This window comes from Tribolium castaneum, chromosome 8 (genome assembly GCF_031307605.1).
Source record: "Tribolium castaneum strain GA2 chromosome 8, icTriCast1.1, whole genome shotgun sequence".
Lineage (NCBI taxonomy): Eukaryota > Metazoa > Arthropoda > Insecta > Coleoptera > Tenebrionidae > Tribolium > Tribolium castaneum.
This window is the reverse complement of record NC_087401.1, coordinates 15,038,053-15,056,599: the sequence shown is the minus strand read 5'-3', so window position 1 is coordinate 15,056,599 and position 18,547 is coordinate 15,038,053. Positions and strand designations below refer to the sequence as shown.

Genomic DNA, 18,547 nt, shown 5'->3' with positions numbered 1-18,547 from the left:
ATTTGCTCAAAAGACGCAGTTTCAACGTTTTTTGTTATAGTTACGTGCGGTAAGACAGGTCAAAAAATACTTACCGCCCTTATGTGCCAATAAATCTGGCTCGCGATTTTTTTTTCGGTTTGGGTCTTAATCAGAGCGCAGATTTAACTCTTTTTTTATTAGAGTTACGTGCAGTAAGTCGGTAATTAATTGCCAGGTCAAAAAAAATACTTACCGCCCTTGTGTGCTAATACATTAGCTCCCTTATTTTTTCGGTTTGTGCCTCAATGAGGAGACGCAGTTTCAACCCATTTTTTATTACAGTTACGTGCGGTAAGTGGGTCAATTGCCAGGTCAAAAAAATGCTTACCGCCCTTGTATGGTAATAAATTAGGTCGCTATATTTTTTTTCTGTTTGTGCTCATATGAGGAGAGCTGTTCTAACCCCTTTTTTATAATAGTTACGTGCGGTAAGTGGGTAATTAAATGCCAGGTCAAAAAATACTTACTTCTCTTGTGTGCTAATAAATTTGACTTGCTGTTTTTCCGGTCGGTATCTAAAATTACTGTAGAGGCAGTTTTAACAAAAAGACGCGTTTATTTTGGAAAAATTAGTCGCAAATAGACCCAAAAATTACATAAATGGCGGAATTTGTACGTTTTTTAAGCGTTTGAGTACATTTTTTTAAAACAAATTGTCAGATGGTAAAAGTAATGAATTGTTTAAAAAAAGCGTGTTTTTAGTAAAGGGCCTAAAAATATCTTCTTTTCCCTATAATTACTGATTTTCTAAAAAAAAACATGTTCTGAAGCTATTTTCAAGGGCTTTTTTTAAGTTATTAATTTAGTTTGTGATTTTTGAATTAAGTACAGGAGACTAATAGGAATTATTCTCTTCTTCATTAAAACTATAAATAAATAAAAATTGTTTTTTTATTATAGTTACGTGCGGTAAGTGGGTAATTATTGCAGGTTGAAAAAAATACTTACCTCTCTTGTGTGCTAATAAATTTGGCTTGCTATTTTTTTTCGGTTTATGTCTAAAATTATTGTTTCAACAAAAATACGCATTTATTTTGGAAATTTTCATCGGAAATAGACCCAAAAAATTACAGAAATGGAGAAAATTCTGAGTTTTTCGAGCTTGTAGATATTTTTTATAGAAAAATTGTCTCGAAAATAAGATGAAAAAAACGTATGGTGGTTTTCTTTTCCCTATAGTTGCACATTTTAGTAAAAAAAATGTTCTGAAGCTATTTTCAAGAGGTTTTTTGAGTGTCCCGCATCGGAATTGTTGCAATTTTTGCTATAAATAATGGTTTGAGAGTGAAGTTAAAAATAAGTCGTCTTGAAATCGAGTAAAGCCGGCTTTGAAGTCTGAGCGATTTAGTGAATAATCTTGATGTAACAAATCGGTACAAGTGTGGCCCAAAAGTTGCCGGAAGTCTGGCACTCACACTCGCATAATAAAAGTTTTATGTGTTATACAACGCGAAACATTACTAGACAAAATATTTTTTTCTTAGTCGATTACAAGCCTCGAATTTATTTATAATTTATTCATCTTTTAATTAACACTAAGGTCAAGGCTTGTTCGTTACGTCACGTCGAAATGAATGAAATTTTTCGGCATAAAAACGGAATTCTTCATTAGCAACTAAAAGCCACTCACCTCTATTAAGCTTATCGTCCGTAACCTACCTCGGCCGATAAATCTTGACCCAATGCCTCCCACCCTCCCGTGACACAAGGATTAAGAAAAACGACATTTGATATCTTTATCGCTTCTTTAATAAACAATAATACAATAACATGATTAATTTGAATGATTATAAAATGATTTGTAGGCGCACATAAAGAGAAAATCATTGGAATTCCTTGCTGGGTGTTGAAATACCTAGCGCTTCCTCGTAGCCAGACGTCGGCTTCTTCTTCTTCGACTTGCCCTCTTTCTCCTTCTTCTCCTTCTTCGCTTTCTTCGCGCCCTTGTCATGGTGCTTCTTCTTCTTCTCCTTCTCCTCCTTCTCGCCCTAGAACAATCGATTAAACGCTTTCACCAGGCAATTAAAAATTGTTTCGTCTGTCGTCCATCACCAAATTTTTTTCGAATCACTCTGTATTTACCAATCAAACGTGTGTATTTTTATTACGTAATTGGAAATGTGTACATTTGTGATGAAAAAATGTTTGTATTTATAGCCTCGATAAACTTTCCGGGATTCTGTGTTAATAACCCGATCAGATAATCGGGCCGTTTTATTGTGATGATAAAGCCGAAGAAAATAAACATTAAACAGGTTTTGGGTGGTCTTAGAAACCTACCTTGTTCTTTTTCGATTTTTTCACTTTCTTTTCCTCCTCTTTCGCCTCGACCGCCTTGACTGGAGTTTCGTAAACTGGGGGCCTGGAATTTTGAAATTAATGAAGAAAAAGACAATTTTGGGCAAACGCACAGTTCTAGATCGATATTGAGGGCCCTATGGGGGTCATCAACGTGCCCGTGACTGCTGTCGGAGTCCGACAAAGTCGCCCCTTCGGGCAACTCCAAGTCCCTTTTAACTTCAACTACTGGACCTTCATTCGCATTTTCCTCGTCTGAGGAACTTTCGTTCTTGTGTTTCTTCTTTTTGTTCTTCTTTTTCGTCTTCTTCCGGCTCGCGTTCATGTTCAAATATTTGTCGGAACGTTTTTGGCCCACGACTTTCAACGGAATGTTCAAATCAATTTCAGCAACTGGGATGTTATCAATGTTGCTATCGTTTGCATTTTTATCAACGTCTGATGTTTTGAGATAGTGCGGATTGTTTTGTTGTTCGTATTTTCGGGCTTCGCGACTTTTGCGGATTTCTTCTTCGGTCGGTTCCGGTTGGTACCGAACCGAATTGCCATAGTCTGATTTTTCCGTTTTGATGAAAAGGTTGTCGAAGACCTCGTGATCGCTTGACGAGTCCGAATCTTCGGGCGGTTCGTTGATCCAAGCGTCCAAATCTAACCTGAATTAAAGAAATTGTCCAAAAAATGCAAAAAAAACTACAGTTTTGGTTTTTTAATTACAGGAAACTGTAATTAGAAATACTTGTTTTCACATTTTCAATGAAACAAGTTATTAGAAAATCATTTTTCTCGGTGAAATTAGTAATTTATGGTTTATTTGGGTTAAAATTGGCCAAATTCGAATTACAGAAACCTGTAATTGCATAGATATCCTTCCGGTATTGGAAATTTTCGTCAAAAATTATCAAAATATCGTCGAATTGGGTAATAAATTGGGTTATACTTTTCTTTTTAAAGAACTTAAGCTATCTCAAAAATTGTATAAAAAAATATAACACGGAGAATCTCCAAAGTAAGGTGAATAAAAGTAGATAAAATATACAAATACAAAATCTGTAAAAACTGTAATAAAACATATATAAAAAAAATTTTTCTCGGTGGAAATAGTGTTTTACCGATTGTTTATTTATAAATCTGCTCAAAACCTGGCTAAATTCGAATTACAGAAACCTGTAATTGCATAGTTACCCTGGGAAATTGGATATAGTTTTAGTCAAAAATTATCAAAATAACGTCGAATTGGGTCAAAAATTGCGTTATATCTCACTTTTTAAAGCGCTTAAACACGTTTCTGACTTAAAAATTTATTTTCGGGAGATTTTTAATGAACATTAAACAATAAAACATAGGAGGCTTAGAGCAAACAAATATAAAATTTCTTAAAAATTGTTTAAAAACTATGTAAAACGTAGAAAACATCAAAATAAGGTGAATAAAAGTAGATAAAAAATAAAAATAGAAAAAAAAACTAGAAGAAACTGCAAAAAGACTGCAATAAAGTAATAAAAGTTGTAGTTTTATTCAAAATTCGGGACAAATTATTGGTTAAATTTGGTGTTTTTAAATTACAGGAGACTGTAACTAGGAACTATTCTCGTTTTCAATGAGAAAATAAATGAATAAAAATTACTTTTTTTCAGTAAAAATAAATGTTTTCCGGTTGTTTAATTGTAAATCTGTTCAAAACTGGCTAAATTAGAATTACAGAAACCTGTAATTACATAGTGTTATTCTTCGGACCTTGGAAATTTTAGTCAAAAGTTATCAAAATATCTTCCAATTGGATCAAAAATTGTTTTGTATTTTTCTTTTTATGTGTCTCTGGTTAAAACTCAGTTTTTCGTGCGTTTTTTAATAAACATTACGCTATAAATCTGAAATTTTTTAATACAGGAAGCTGTATTTTGAAATTGTTTTCATTAAAAAAAAAAAAAAATTATATATATCGTCGAATTGGATTACAAATTGTGTTATTTGTCTCTTTAAAGCCCTTAAGCACTCATTTTTTGGCGAGATTTTTAATAAACATTAACAGTAGATAAAATACCGAAGGCTTAGAGAAACAAAAACTGTAAAAATTGGTGTTTTTTCTCAAATAAAACGTAAAAACACACAAAGACACAATGTTAAAAAATAAAGAAAGGTGAACAAAAGCATAGACAAAAGTAAATAAAAATAAAAACATGAAGAAAAAATGTAAAGAGTAGAAAAATGGTTTAGGTAACGATTTTTGAAACAGCAATTAGAAATTATTATCACTTTTTCAGTGGAAAATTTGTATGTGGTAGTTGGAGAATTACAGAAACCTGTAATTAAATTCTTACCCTTCTGGTATTGGGACCTTCTTCTGGGCTTTGGGGGCCACCGGATTCAACTCCCCCGTAAACAGAGCGAGTAAATCCCCCGACACTGAATTCTCCCCTTCTCCCGTCCCCCCCATAACCTTCTCAATCTCCTCCTTCACAATCTGCACGATAATAAGCGACGTACTTGACCTCTCCTGCACCTCCAACTCCCCTGACTTCAAACTCTCCCCCAACTTTACACAAATCTCATCACACAGCCCCAAAATCTCCCCATATTGCCCCTCCTCCTCATACCCTCGCATTACATGAGCAAACAACTTGATTATATTGTGTATAAAAACAGCCTCAATGTGCTGAGGCAAACTTTTATACTTCAACATTGCTCGAAGCGTCTTCTCTGGCTCTTTCAACTCGGAGGCAAACTCCCCACACAGCCAAGCCGCCGCATACAACACCTCTTGCATTATCGTAAATTGCGAAGTTGACGAGTAAACGTCCAAAAGTTGCGCCATTTCGGAGACGGCGAACGGACGAATCGCTTGAACTCGGATACAAACGTCCATTAATTGCGCCCCAATCACGTGCCCTTGCTTCGACCCGAACTCCATCTGCGCCAACTCGACCAAAACAGTAACATACCATTCGAAATTCGTGACGAATTGGTAGTTGTTTTGCGAGCAAATTAGAATTATTTTGTTTAAAAGTTCGTCTCGGTAGATGGTGCCTTCGGCTTTGTCCATATGGACCATTAGTTTTTTGACGATTTCCATTAGATTTTTTTTCGAGACCATGCCGTATAGCAAGTCTAAGGCGCGGAGTCGGATGGACTCGTCTTTGTCCTCTAGACATTGCAATATTAGGTCTTTGTGGGCTTGGACGCTTTTTGGGTGCGTTTTGAGGATTTTTGACATCGCCAAAAGGCCCAAATATTTCACTGGAAGTCGGTTGTTAAGGCGCTGATTACGAATTAATGGAGCGAGTGACGTGATTATTGTTAAAATAATTTAAGAAAAAAAAAACACATGACTCGCCCCACGCTAAACTTACAATTCTGGTCGGAATCTTCAATCAAAATCCGCAGTTTTTGGACACAGAGTTGTATGCTAGCGGCGTGATTGGGCATTCCTGACGATATTGTTATCAAAACTGCTATAACCGTATTTATACACTCATATAAGAGACTCATTGCCGAAGTGCTACAATAATTAAAACAATTATGATAAAACAAAGGGCGCAACCCTACCTGTGTATGAGATTAGTCAAAGGCTCAATCAACTTTTGACCTAGCCTAGGTTCAAGAGGCGTTAAAGCACCGAACTAAAATAAAAAGCGTTGTTTTCTTTATCAAAGGACCTAATCCAGTTAATTTAAAAAAAATACGGAGAACTATATGCTAGGAGGCGAAACGAGATACAAAATAATTCGACTTTTTTTGTACCCAAAAATATATTAATTACTTTTATTATTTATTCATTACTACTGTCTAAAATTTTCAAGATAAATATGAGAAAAAGCATTTTCCAAATCTTTCAAATTCTTCTAATCTTAGACTACAATTTTTTTTAAAGAATATTTAATTCTCTACAACTTAGTTCCTTACCTTTTTTATATCTTCAACCTTATTTATAAGAGCGTATTAGAAATAGGGAGTAAAGGGGTAAAAGTACTATATCTTCTATATTTCAAAAAATAATTAGTAATCGAAGATAAGACTGGTCTGTAACGCAATTCTCCTTTAAATAAAATTAGTATAAAAAGATTTAAACGCACTACTTTCAGTTTTTTCCTATAATATAGACTTTTTTCAAATATTTTTTTCTTTTCTCAAAATTTTTTTTTTGTTTTTTATGTGTGTGCATATAAAATAAAAAAAAGATTGAAAACTACCAGGGAATCCTCAGAGAATTTTTTATTCCTATAAGGGGCTGAAAAATATAACATGTCTTTTCAATTTTTTTTATTCTCCCTTAGATTTTTGGTAAAAAATCTTAGCACAGTATCGATAGACATGAAAGGTTTCTTCAAGAAATATTACACATATAGATAAGTAACGATATTATAGGAAATAGTCAAAAGATCGTCAGATGCAATGATAGCATACTTTAAAATAGCATACGTTAAAACTTTAATGAAAAATATGAAAAAGAAAAAAAATAAAAAATGCTATAGTCAATTTTTTAAATGATTTATAGAGGTTTGGAACAAATTATACCATTAGTTATAAATTATTGTCCCAATTATTAACTTTACAGTTATAGTTTTAAGTAAAATCAACGATTTAAAAAAAGTTATTTTTTGAAGAGCAGTATAATAAGCTTTTACTACTATTAAATACTTTATTTTTTCTGTATACTTGTAATTTTTTTCAAAATTTGTCTATAATAGTTATTCTTTATAATCAAAAATAATTATTTAATACTGAGTCGCTGAATATATATTTTTTTTAATTATTTGTAATGAGTAATGAATTAGTTTGATATTCTTTTACTAAAGAACAGTTAGCTTTACGGCATAAAAATAACAATAAAAATACGTCAGTCAAATATTTTTCAGTTACATTTAGTTGCCATTCACTCAATTTAATTTATTTTATTTTATTAAAAAATTTAATTATTAATTTATAATCGCAAATTTAAAAAATTATTCCGATCAAGTCTGTGCTACACAATATATTTTTTAATATTGCGCCATCTGCCGTCGGTGATGGAACTCCCAAAAACGGGGACATTTTATTCGTACATCGTCCCGCATCCTAGTATTTAGTTGTCCGTAGTCAAAAAAATACGAACTACTTACCAGTTTGATTATTTTAATTAGCATCCAATTATTGGTGCTTGTGGTCATTAATTTGAAAAAAACTGGGGCCAGACTTAGATAATTTTTGGGGTTTTTTCGTGCCAGTTCACACACAACATTGACTGCAGCCGACTGAACCCCCGGATCGGGGTCCTCTAACTTTTCTTTTAGTTTAGGAAAGGCAGGACGTAGGGCTTCGGGATATTTGAGGAACACTTTATACATCATTAGAACGGCTTTTTTCCGAATGTAGGGTTTAGTGGAACTTAACTAAAAGCAACAATTAGTTGTGTTTGATTAAATGACTTGGGTAGTTACAAGAGTTAAAATATCGTTTGAAAGGTCTCTGGCCAAGTCAGTGCTGATGTAACAGCTGAGGGACGTCAAGGCCAGCCCCGATTCGTACTGATTTTGCGAGTTTAACTCCTTCCTAATCATATTAGTGGTCAACATGAGCAACTAAAATCCCAATTAATCAACGTTTTAATCGGACTTAATTACCCCACCTCTGAATCACAATGAAACGATTGACTAGCCGCGAGATAACCGATCCGTTTCAGCGTAAATTTACTCGAACTCATCACTTCGATTATGTTAAAGCCGGCCCACGAAATATCGTACCCCAGCATTTGCAACTAAAAACCACAATCAATCGAAATCATTTACCAAATCACTCACATAAGTCAATTTCGCGATTGCGTTACTCTTAACTGAGAGATTATCCTGTCGCAGCTCCTGCTTGATATCCTCCATGCATTGCGAGATGTACTTCGCCTACAATCAAGGGGGCAACTAACATAACCTCGTTTTTTGCACAAACCTCATTCTCCTTATTATTGCGGATCCCGCGGACCAAATCGGTCAAATTCTTGTCGAACATGCGTTCAATGTTCCCTTTAACCTTCTTTAAGGCCATTTTGCGTAAAAAACTGACTAAATCAAATCAGGGGGCGACACAGCCACCCGACCAGTTTGTTCGAATTGGGGCAATAGTTCCGCACAGAATCGCCCGAATTTCAGTTCTTTCATATCACAGGATGTTTTAAAGGGGCGCTCGAGCGTTCGCCCCAGTTTTTTACTTTTCGTAGCCACGTTGACAACTGACAAGTTAATGACAGATGACAGTGGCGGCTCGTCAAAATAACACACAATAAACGCGTTCCTAGCCCTTGACGAGTCGTATAATTGATCAAAACTGGTGATTTTATCCCTGGGGGAGGTTCACCGACCGGTTGTTACCCCCAAAACTGTTTTTTACCAAATGTGGTGACATAACCTCAAAAAATGTTGCATAACGTGGGGGCGAAAATAAACGAGTTTTTGAATAAACGTTCGGTGAAATATGGTTTGCCGTTTCTTCTTGTGGTTTTGGGGGGTTCGTTCGGGCTCCGTGAATTTGCACAGTTGAGGTATCAGTTTTCACGAGTCTCCAGTGTTAAGCCCGAAGAAATGAAGAAATTGGGGATTGAAATGAAGAAACCGGGCGAAGTCACGCTCGAGTCGGAGTACGAGAAGATCAAGAAGATTGATATCGATAATTGGGAGCAGGTCAGGGGGCCCCGGCCGTGGGAGGAGCAGACAACGCAATAACTTAACTATTAGTTTGTAAATAATAAAAAGCGATTGGATGTTCATATATTTTTATTCCCATGCACATATTCCATGTAACACTTTAATAAGACACCTTAGGATATTACAAATGACACACTTATTAAAAGTTTCGTCAAAATATTGCTTCACAAATTGCAATAAAGAGCTTTATTACCGACAACCTCCCTCGGGACGGTCTCTCAATCAATTCTAAAATGATAATATTGTCAAGTAATTGACACAATTCCCTAAAACTACATAATTGCTTATCAAGGGTCGTGGCGTTATTGTCAATCAGGGGGCCACTTATTTACAAAAATAATTGTTCTTGTCGGTAATAAAATAAAGTTTAAAATGTGTCTACCTATGACATTGAATGTTTAAAAATCGTGTTCCGTGTCCGTTGCCTTGTCGTTGTGGGGGTGGTCTAGTGTGCGGGGGCCTCGCGTTTGTAGAAGAGCTTGCTTTCGGGGTGCCACCGCGGGGGCGCGTCGGCCTGGTACTCTTCTTTCTCGACCTCATTTTCGAACAACTATTCAATTTGTGTTGAAAAATCTCAATTTTTTTTACTTACGTCTTTGAGCAACTCGCGGAGTTTTTCGATCCTGTCCCCGTTGGACCTCGTTGGTAGATACCTGCCTTCGACCGCTAAAGTGGCAAAAACGACGAAAACGAGAGCAAAAACTAACTTTCTATCGAACATTGCGAACGTCTATTCTAGCTAAATGCAACTGAATAACTGACTCGCAACCCCCACATTGCAACTTTTATACCCTTGGAATGGCGTGGGTGGAAACTAGGAGGAAATTTCATCTCGGTGATGGTTTTGGTGACCTTGTGGACATTTGGGGTATAAATTAAAGTTTTTATTTGTATCCGAAATGTCGCGCTACGAGGGGCGGCCACAAAGCGCCACGCTTCCAAACTGGGCGTTTGGTCGACTTTGTGATTATTAAACTAGCGTTTGCTCGTGTTATTGTCACAAATGATGGCTGTTTGATTCGTTGATTGATTGGTTTGGGGGTTTTGGGGGTGGTAGGGTTGTTTTTTGCGCCCCCGTAGATAATATTGACGAGTTTTCGCGACGAAGGTCAATGCAGTCTCTCTCATCTTTTGTTGGTTGTTCCGGAGTGGCGTCGCGGCGCCCGACTTTCAGACGCCCCAGTTTGGGTGAGGGCGTCTTTTTGGCTAGACCACCAAAAAATAAAAAAACGTGTTGTTTGATTAATTATCCGGTAATTGGAACAAAAACTTGACCAGTTTCGAATGCATAAATATTTTGCCCGGCGCATCCACCATTATTGTTCAAGAGCTAGAGTAACCGAATTTTGTAAATACTTTCTATAAGAATGTTTGCTCGAATTACGGTTTTATTTCGATATAACAGTAAAAAAAAACTAAATTTGTGGACCATAAAACTTGTTGGTTTTTGGATCTACTTCTAATTCTGGTCTTCAGTTTTTTTTATTTGAAGAAATGATATAATTTGATATTTGGACGGAAAGTCGTTCTGCGCAGTAATACACGGATGAGAATGAAAAGGCCCGATGAATCAGTTATAGTCAAGCTTTGGTCTGGTCCAAGCAAAAGTTGAAGTTATTTTACGCTACGTTATAGAGTAATAATTATCCATAGTATAGAAACAACTTAGTGAGTTTTCTTTATATCTCGAAGGTTTACAATATCAAAATCGAAATTAAACTAATCTATGGCATTTTTAGTTGTGAAACTTGCTATATATATTTTGTAATAACAATGGAATCCTCAAATTTTGTAAGTAATTTATCTCATTGTAAACGTGATATTGATTTTAAAAACAAAGGTGCTTCTTGAAATCTGTTCAATGCATATTGAAACGACAATAAGTAACCGTTTTGCCAAAACTTTAATTACAAGTAAAGTAAAAAATACAGACAATCAAGCTAAGGAGGCCATATTTTCGGTTATTTTGCCCGAAAATGTCTTCATTTCAGAATTTCAAATAGAAATTGATGGAAAAATATATAATGCGTATGTGAAAGAGAAAGATGAGGCTAAAACAACATGTACTGAGGTACTTAAATAGTTTCATTTAACTGAATTTGAAATTTGAAAAATTTAGGCGATTTCAAGAGGGTTTTGTGCAGCTGATGTCGAACTAAACGCTCGCGGTTTAAAAAAATTCACCGTTTCGGTGAATATTGAACCGTCGAGTGAAATCATCTTCAGACTCACGTACGAGGAGCTTTTGCAACGCCAGAATGGCCAATACGAACTTATTATTAACGTACATCCGGGACAAATCGTTGATGATCTCTGTGTGGAAGTAATTTGTTTTTCACTGCAATTATTTCGTGTTTATTTTGATATTTTGAGGTAAAAATTGACGAAACGCGCCCTTTGACCTTTGTCAAAACTCCTTCGTTATGTACAGGGAATGAGATAAGTGACGATAAGCCCGAATTGGATCCTTGTGCCAAAACAGAAATGATTAATGCGAATTCGGCCAAAGTTAAATTCAATCCGGACAAAGAGCAGCAGAAAAAATATGCAGAGCTGCTCGGGAGTAAAGATCAGGGGCTTGCGGGACAGTTTGTTGTGCAGTATGACGTAGAAAGGGACCCAAAAGGGGGCGAAGTACCAAATCACCACTTTTAATATTTTTGTGATAATAATACACATTTAGGTTTTGTTACGTGACGGTTATTTCGTTCATTTTTTCGCCCCAAGTGGGCTACAAACGTTCCCAAAACATGTAGTTCTTGTTTTGGATCACAGCGCAAGTATGAGGGGCCGCAAACACGAACAGTTAATGCAAGCAATGGATAAAATTTTGTCCGATTTAAACCCCGATGATTTGTTTCATGTTGTGTGTTTTTCCGAAGATGTTTCAGTCTGGAATTTGGAAAAAAAACAGTTTGATCTAATTGATTTTATGGAAAAGTTTGACTATGAAAATCTTGATTCGTGTCTAACGGTCAGTTTGTTTTTATTTGAGAGAAAAACATTTTTTTCCAGGAGTTAAATTTAGGAAATGCTGTTCAATTCACTGAAGACAATATCAAAAAAGCTAAAGGAATTAAAAATGATGACATGCACATGGGGTGTACTAATATTATCGGGGGATTGGTAGTTGGTCTGTTTTTAGTTCGACGAACTTTAAAAAAAAATTACGAACAAAATGTTGAAACTAAACACCAACCAATGATTATTTTACTCACTGATGGTTTACCAAATGTTGGTTTAAGTGACCCGGTCGAAATTACCAAAATTGTGACTAAAATCAATCAAGGGACAAACAGGGCTGCAATTTTCTCCCTGTCTTTCGGTGAAGACGCCGATAAAAATTTCTTGAAAAAATTGTCGGCCCAAAATTTGGGCTTTTCGAGGCATATTTACGAAGCAGCTGATGCCGCCCTCCAATTACAAAATTTCTACCGCACTGTTTTCTCCCCTTTGCTGCGAGACGTCCGATTTAAATACGTCGACAAAGTCTCAGAAGTGACCCGAATTGATTTCCCGATTTTTTTCCTTGGTTCAGAATTTGTGATAGCCGGAAGATGCGGTAATCACTGAGTTAATTGAACCAAAAAATAATAAATTGTTGAAGGAGACACACGACCTTTGAGACACGTTGAAGCTTTTTGTACCAACGGTTGTATCGAATTTGAAACAGACGAGACCGAAAGTGACGTGTCTCTAGAGCGACCTTGGGCCTATTTAACCGTCAAACAATTGCTAGACGAGGCAGAAACGTCCGAAAATGGCACTGAATTGACCAAAAAAGCGCTCGATTTGGCCTTGAAATATTCTTTCGTGACTTCGGTCACTTCTTTGGTGGTTGTAAAACCGCAAGAAAATGATTTAGTCGTTGATCCGAATGAAGCTTTGGAAAGCTTTGGTCGTTTATTATTGTATTCAAGAAGAGACTATGGACAAGTACCGGCTTGTATGTTTAAAACACACGAGTGTCGCGGTATAAGATTTAGGGATAGGCTTAAATTTTCACCTTTCTATCGTTTATATAGTCACTGCAGTGAGTATAATCTAGTTATTAATTATCTGAATTGAAAAAAAAAATTTTACAGAGTCTCATGTTTTCGTTGCGCCTAAATTACCTAATTTGAGTGAGAAAACTTAACATTAAGACAATTTTTTCAAGTTAAGCACACTGTATTTTAGCTTCTGAAATACGCAAAGTCCGTACCGGTTTGAAATACAAGGAACAAATCACGCAGTTTAAAACTTGGGTGAACACCACACAGCCACATTTGCCCCAAATTAACGGTACGTTTGCTAATTTTCGGCCAAATTCTTGAGAGGGTTTTGCAGATACGCAAGCACATTTCTTTCTGCAATGTTGTGACTATGACGAAGAAATTGCAAAAAATTTGGTTGATTCATATTTTACGATTCGGACTTTGTGTCCTGAATTCTTTACTGGGAGGGATGTTTCGGATTTATATTTTTGGAAAATGCTGGGCGTTGTGTAAGCCTTACGTGTTTCAATGAATTGTTTTTGATCGAACGTGTTTTTAGATTTGTTACTTTTGTAGATGAGAAGGGACAAGGTTACATTTGTGTAAAACTGCGGGATATTGACTCACATGTTTTTGATTTTATCGCACTTGTAAAGTGTTTTGATATGGTGTGCTCTCTGCAGTTCAGTCAAGGAGAAATATTTAACGAGTATTGTGTAGTTTTGGACTTGATAGGCCTCACTACGAAACATTTTGAAAAAATAGAGTCGTCAGTTTTGAAAAAATTCGTATATTATTTACAAGAAGCGTTCCCACTTAAAATAAGAGAGATACATTGCTATGTTCGGTCTTGTTATGACGACGACATAGTAATCAACATAGTCGCATTAATAAAGCCATTCGTAAAAAAAGAAATTATGTCCAAGGCATTTTTTTCACTTATTTTGCATTTTTTACAATTTTATTTACTGCTTTTAGATTTATTTTTATACCAACCTTGACGATTTTTTAAATTGTGTACCAAAAAAGTGTGTTTTTGTGGGAAATGGGGGCACAATGGGCGTTGAAAAGTTGGACTGTATAAACAATACTCTTGTTATTATTTTTACTAAACTAATTCCATTTTAGTAAAAATGCGAAAAGAGATTTTTAAAAAGGCTGCATTTTTTAATGAAGAGGAAAAGCAAGTTGTTGATGAAACGAAGCGAGTCGGGCCAACAAAATTTACAAATGACTATTTTTTCTAACATTTTTTTTCTAATAAATAGTGAACTATTCTCATTTAAATCATCCAATACCAACATCCTTTTTATACGAAACTGACGAAAGTAGTTGTACCGACTTGAAACATCTAACTCCTTTTAAATTTTACTGATGTTTTATTACGGAAGATACCAATTTATTTAATGTTTTTTTTTTGACTATTACCTAGTTTTCTAATTTGAGTTAAAAATTTCACGAGCATTTGTCTGATTAGACTGAATGTAGGTGTAGGTCAAATGTTTTTATAGGTTTACAACCGACGAACAATTTGCCCGGCGCATCCACCATTATTTTCGCTCGAGCCAGGAATAAAATTTTGTAGCCAAATTACGTGTTGTTGTGAGTGCAATTATTGTTATTGCAAATATAATGAACAATGATTGCTCACATTATGATTTTTATTTGCATTTCGATATAATGTTGTGTTTTTGGACGAATTTATGTCGAATCACTGCGCAGTATTATACGGACAGAGGAGAAGGAAGAGAGTGAGTGAGTCAGTTATCGTCCAGCTCTAATCCGAGCAAAACTGTTGTTTTGCTCTACATTATAGAAAAATTATTAGAACCAAGCCTTTATTAAATTATTTAGTGAGTTCTGTTTATATTTTAAGGGATTTTTGCAATAAATCAATACCTAGACCAACGTTCAATTATTTGGTTCCGCAGTTGCTCAAGAAAATTAAAACTAATTCAGTGTGTTTTTTGTAGGTGATATAATTACCAATTATATATATTTTTGATATTTTATCTTCTGTAATAATAATGGAATCCTCAGGTGTTGTAAGTACTTGTAATGTATTCCAGTAAACGTGATATAATTCATTTTTTTTAATTGTAAGGTGTCTCCTCAAATCTATTCAATGCACATTGAAACGACAATAAATAACCGTTTTGCCAAAACTCTAATTACAAGTAAAGTAAAAAATACAGACAATAAAGCTAAGGAGGCCATATTTTCGGTCATTTTGCCGGAAAATGCTTTCATCTCTGAATTTGAAATGGAAATTGATGGAAAAGTATACAAGGCGTATGTGAAAGAGAAAGCTGAGGCTAAAGCAATATATAATCAGGTGTCTAATCAATTAATTTCAATTAATTGAATTTGAGAAATTAAAAATTTTAGGCCGTTTCAAGGGGATTTAGTGCGGGTTATGTCGAACTGGACGTTCGCGATTCGAAAAAATTCACCGTTTCGGTGAATATTGAACCGTCGAGTGAAACCATCTTCAGACTCACGTATGAGGAGCTTTTGCAACGCCAGAATGGCCAATACGAACTTATTATTAACGTACATCCGGGACAAATCGTTGATGATCTCTGTGTGGAAGTAATTTGTTTTTCACTGCAATTATTTCGTGTTTATTTTGGTTTTTTGAGGTAAAAATTGACGAAACGCGCCCTTTGGCCTTTGTCAAAACTCCTTCGTTACGTACAGGGAATGAGATAAGTGACGATAAGCCCGAATTGGATCCTTGTGCCAAAACAGAAATGATTAACGCGAATTCGGCCAAAGTTAGATTCAATCCGGACAAAGAGCAGCAGAAAAAATATGCAGAGCTGCTCGGGAGTAAAGATCAGGGGCTTGCGGGCCAGTTTGTTGTGCAGTATGACGTAGAAAGGGACCCAAAAGGGGGCGAAGTACCGAACCACCACTTTTAATATTTTTGTGATAATAATACACATTTAGGTTTTGTTACGTGACGGTTATTTCGTCCATTTTTTCGCCCCAAGTGGACTACAAACGTTCCCAAAACATGTAGTTTTTGTTTTGGATCACAGCGGAAGTATGGAAGGACGCAAATACGAACAATTAATGCAAGCAATGGATAAAATTTTGTCCGATTTAAACCCCGATGATTTGTTTCATATTGTGCGATTTTCCGAAAATGTTTCAGTCTGGAATTTTGAGAAAAATAAGTTTGATCAAGTCAGTTTCTTGCAAAAACCTGAATATAGAAACCTTGATTCGTTTCTAGCGGTGAGTTTGTTTTTAGTTGAGAAAAAATATTTGTTTCCAGGAGTTTAATTTAGGAGATGCTGCTCAAGTAACTGAAGGCAATATTAAAAAAGCTAAAAAAATCAAGGACCATGATGTGGACATGGGGTGCACTAATATTATCGGGGGATTGGTAGTCGGTCTGTATTTAGTGCGACGTACTTTACAAAAATTTTACGAAAAAAATGTTGAAACTAAACACCAACCAATGATTATTTTTCTCACCGATGGTTTACCAAATGAGGGTATAAGTAATCCGGACAAAATTACCAAAATTGTGACTAAAATCAATCAAGGGACAAACAGAGCTGCAATTTTCTCCCTGTCTTTCGGTGAAGACGCCGATAAAAATTTCTTGAAAAAATTGTCGGCCCAAAATTTGGGCTTTTCGAGGCATATTTACGAAGCAGCTGATGCCGCCCTCCAATTGCAAAATTTCTACCGCACTGTTTCCTCCCCTCTGCTGCGAGACGTCCGATTTAAATACGTCGACAAAGTCTCAGAAGTGACCCGAATTGATTTCCCGATTTTTTTCCTTGGTTCGGAATTTGTGATAGCCGGACGATGCGGTAATCACTGAGTTAATTAAACCAAAAAATTAATAAATTGTTGAAGGAGACACACGACCTTTGAGACACGTTGAAGCTTTTTGTACCAACGGTTGTATCGAATTTGAAACAGACGAGACCGAAAGTGACGTGTCTCTAGAGCGACTTTGGGCCTATTTAACCGTCAAACAATTGCTAGACGAGGCAGAAACGTCCGAAAATCGCACTGAATTGACCAAAAAGGCACTCAATTTGGCCCTGAGATATTCTTTCGTGACTTCAGTCACATCTTTGGTTGTTGTAAAACCTCAACAAAATGATGTACTTGATTATGAGAATGAAGCTTTAGAATTGCCAGATTGTTGTGGAGAGATGTTAGAAGCGTGTGCTTTGCTTGAACGACACGAGTGTCGAATGCAAAGGCTTAAAACTTCACCTTTTCATCGATTATATCGTCACTGTAGTGAGCAAAATTTAATTATGTTAAAGTGAATACAAATTAATTAATGTTTTTTAGGGGCTAGCGTTTTTGTTGCGCCTAAATTACCTAACTTGAGTGAGAAAACCTAAGATTAAAACAATTTTTTTAAGCCAAACACTATATTTTTAGCTTCTGAAATACGCAAAGTCTTTACCGACTTGAAATACAAGGACAAGATAACACATTTAAAAAATTGGGTGAACACCACACAACCTCATTTGCCCCAAATAAATGGTACGTTTTATTCATTTGTGGTGAAATTTTTGGCAGGTCTTTGCAGACACGCAAGCACGTTTGTTTTTACAATGTTGTGACTTCAATGAAGAGGTGGCAAAAAATTTGGTCGATTCATATTTTACGATTCGGACTTTGTGTCCTGAATTTTTTACTGGGAGAGATGTTTCGGACCCATCTTTTCGTAGTAAGCTGGGTGTTGTGTAAGCCTTACGTGTTTCACTGAATTGTTTTCGATTGAAAGTGTCTTTAGATTTTTTACTTTTGTGGCTGAGAAAACACAAGGTTACATTTGTGTAAAACTGCGGGATATTGACTCAAATGTTTTCGATTTTACCGAACTTATAAAATGTTTTGATGTGGTGTGCTCTCTACAACTCAGTAAAGGAGAAATAGTTTACGACTATTGTGTAGTTTTGGACATGATAGGCCTCTCGTCGAAACATTTGGACAAAGTGGAGCCGGCAGTTTTGAAAAAATTCTTATTTTATTTACAAGAAGCGTTCCCGCTTAATATAAAAGAGATACACTGTTATGTTCGGCCTCTTGACGACGACGACGACGACATTGTAGCCAATCTACTTGCATTAATAAAACCATTCGTAAAAGAAGAAATTATGTCCAAGGTGTTTTTTTTTCCACAGATTTTGAGTTTTTTTACAAATTTATTGACTACTTTCAGATTCGTTTCTATAATAACGTTGGCGATTTATTAAATTCTGTACCAAAAAAGTGTGTTTCTGCAGCAAATGGGGGCACCTTGGACGTTGAGAAGTTGCACTGTATAATCAATATTTTTGTTATTCTGTATTTGTATTAAACTGATTCAATTTTAGTAAAATTGCGAAGAGAGATCTTTAAAAAGATTGCATTTTTCAAAGAAGAGGAAAAACAAGTAGTCGATGAAACAAAACGAGTCGGGCCACCAAAAATTACAAATAACTGTTTTATGTAACACGTTTTTTCTTATAAATAATTCACAATATTGCGCAATAATTATTTTTGACTACCCTCCTTTCCCTCTCAAAAAATAAAATATTTTATTATTCGAAAATACGT

General features: G+C 35.6%; 5 protein-coding genes across 7 annotated transcripts in view; 3 read left to right on the top strand and 2 right to left on the bottom strand.

The window, feature by feature from the left end:
- The window catches only part of LOC660828 (inter-alpha-trypsin inhibitor heavy chain H4), a 51,892-nt gene extending 33,419 nt beyond the window's left edge, over positions 1 to 18,473 (top strand). The window contains exons 1-14 of one of the 2 annotated variants that reach the window (XM_064358600.1): positions 14,698 to 14,817; positions 14,938 to 15,009; positions 15,069 to 15,299; positions 15,353 to 15,556; positions 15,607 to 15,867; positions 15,917 to 16,207; positions 16,248 to 16,794; positions 16,841 to 17,236; positions 17,291 to 17,329; positions 17,384 to 17,488; positions 17,535 to 17,691; positions 17,742 to 18,114; positions 18,171 to 18,270; positions 18,325 to 18,473. In XM_064358600.1, the coding sequence (XP_064214670.1) occupies positions 14,992 to 15,009; positions 15,069 to 15,299; positions 15,353 to 15,556; positions 15,607 to 15,867; positions 15,917 to 16,207; positions 16,248 to 16,794; positions 16,841 to 17,236; positions 17,291 to 17,329; positions 17,384 to 17,488; positions 17,535 to 17,691; positions 17,742 to 18,114; positions 18,171 to 18,270; positions 18,325 to 18,443 (2,841 nt within the window). In that variant the 5' untranslated portion in view covers positions 14,698 to 14,817; positions 14,938 to 14,991 and the 3' untranslated portion in view covers positions 18,444 to 18,473. Of the gene's footprint in view, positions 1 to 14,697; positions 14,818 to 14,937; positions 15,010 to 15,068; positions 15,300 to 15,352; positions 15,557 to 15,606; positions 15,868 to 15,916; positions 16,208 to 16,247; positions 16,795 to 16,840; positions 17,237 to 17,290; positions 17,330 to 17,383; positions 17,489 to 17,534; positions 17,692 to 17,741; positions 18,115 to 18,170; positions 18,271 to 18,324 lie in introns of those variants that run through there. The other variant, XM_064358601.1, reaches the window with a different exon arrangement.
- Positions 1,748 to 8,375, bottom strand: g (garnet). Its single transcript, XM_966877.5, has 11 exons — positions 8,236 to 8,375; positions 8,094 to 8,189; positions 7,922 to 8,050; positions 7,734 to 7,874; positions 7,416 to 7,685; positions 5,863 to 5,936; positions 5,667 to 5,815; positions 4,638 to 5,553; positions 2,433 to 2,972; positions 2,302 to 2,383; positions 1,748 to 2,009 (listed from the first exon to the last, which is right to left on the bottom strand). The coding sequence occupies exons 1-11, from the start codon at positions 8,329 to 8,331 to the stop codon at positions 1,845 to 1,847; spliced, it is 2,658 nt and encodes an 885-aa protein (XP_971970.1). The 5' UTR covers positions 8,332 to 8,375; the 3' UTR covers positions 1,748 to 1,844.
- Positions 8,700 to 9,047, top strand: l(3)neo43 (lethal (3) neo43). The gene has a single exon (XM_966929.4). The coding sequence runs from the start codon at positions 8,700 to 8,702 to the stop codon at positions 9,003 to 9,005; it is 306 nt and encodes a 101-aa protein (XP_972022.1). The 3' UTR covers positions 9,006 to 9,047.
- Positions 9,039 to 9,809, bottom strand: Proc (Proctolin). Its single transcript, XM_008192372.3, has 2 exons — positions 9,580 to 9,809; positions 9,039 to 9,537 (listed from the first exon to the last, which is right to left on the bottom strand). The coding sequence occupies exons 1-2, from the start codon at positions 9,706 to 9,708 to the stop codon at positions 9,433 to 9,435; spliced, it is 234 nt and encodes a 77-aa protein (XP_008190594.1). The 5' UTR covers positions 9,709 to 9,809; the 3' UTR covers positions 9,039 to 9,432.
- Positions 10,358 to 14,738, top strand: LOC103312278 (inter-alpha-trypsin inhibitor heavy chain H4-like). Of its 2 annotated transcripts, none has more exons than XM_064358595.1 (14): positions 10,358 to 10,655; positions 10,727 to 10,778; positions 10,828 to 11,058; positions 11,107 to 11,310; positions 11,361 to 11,621; positions 11,671 to 11,961; positions 12,003 to 12,549; positions 12,595 to 13,020; positions 13,073 to 13,111; positions 13,167 to 13,271; positions 13,317 to 13,473; positions 13,524 to 13,890; positions 13,943 to 14,042; positions 14,093 to 14,738. In XM_064358595.1, the coding sequence occupies exons 2-14, from the start codon at positions 10,761 to 10,763 to the stop codon at positions 14,209 to 14,211; spliced, it is 2,865 nt and encodes a 954-aa protein (XP_064214665.1). In that variant the 5' UTR covers positions 10,358 to 10,655; positions 10,727 to 10,760; the 3' UTR covers positions 14,212 to 14,738. The 2 variants fall into 2 exon arrangements, with proteins under 2 accessions (XP_064214665.1, XP_064214663.1); XM_064358593.1 differs by having other exon boundaries at positions 10,358 to 10,679.
- Positions 18,474 to 18,547: the final 74 nt, after the last annotated feature.

Excerpts from the sequence above, each read along its gene's own strand:
- LOC103312278 (XM_064358595.1), top strand. Across the intron at positions 13,272-13,316 it reads ACATTTGCCCCAAATTAACG|ATACGCAAGCACATTTCTTT; the intron begins GTACGTTTGCTA and ends AGGGTTTTGCAG. Across the intron at positions 14,043-14,092 it reads GGGCGTTGAAAAGTTGGACT|TAAAAATGCGAAAAGAGATT; the intron begins GTATAAACAATA and ends ATTCCATTTTAG.
- g (XM_966877.5), bottom strand. The coding sequence starts at position 8,331 with ATGGCCTTAAAGAAGGTTAAAGGGAACATTGAACGCATGTTCGACAAG. Across the intron at positions 5,816-5,862 it reads TTGACTAATCTCATACACAG|CACTTCGGCAATGAGTCTCT; the intron begins GTAGGGTTGCGC and ends TAATTATTGTAG. Across the intron at positions 2,973-4,637 it reads AAGGTCCCAATACCAGAAGG|GTTAGATTTGGACGCTTGGA; the intron begins GTAAGAATTTAA and ends TCTTTAATTCAG.
- Proc (XM_008192372.3), bottom strand. The coding sequence starts at position 9,708 with ATGTTCGATAGAAAGTTAGTTTTTGCTCTCGTTTTCGTCGTTTTTGCC. Across the intron at positions 9,538-9,579 it reads TCCGCGAGTTGCTCAAAGAC|TTGTTCGAAAATGAGGTCGA; the intron begins GTAAGTAAAAAA and ends CAAATTGAATAG.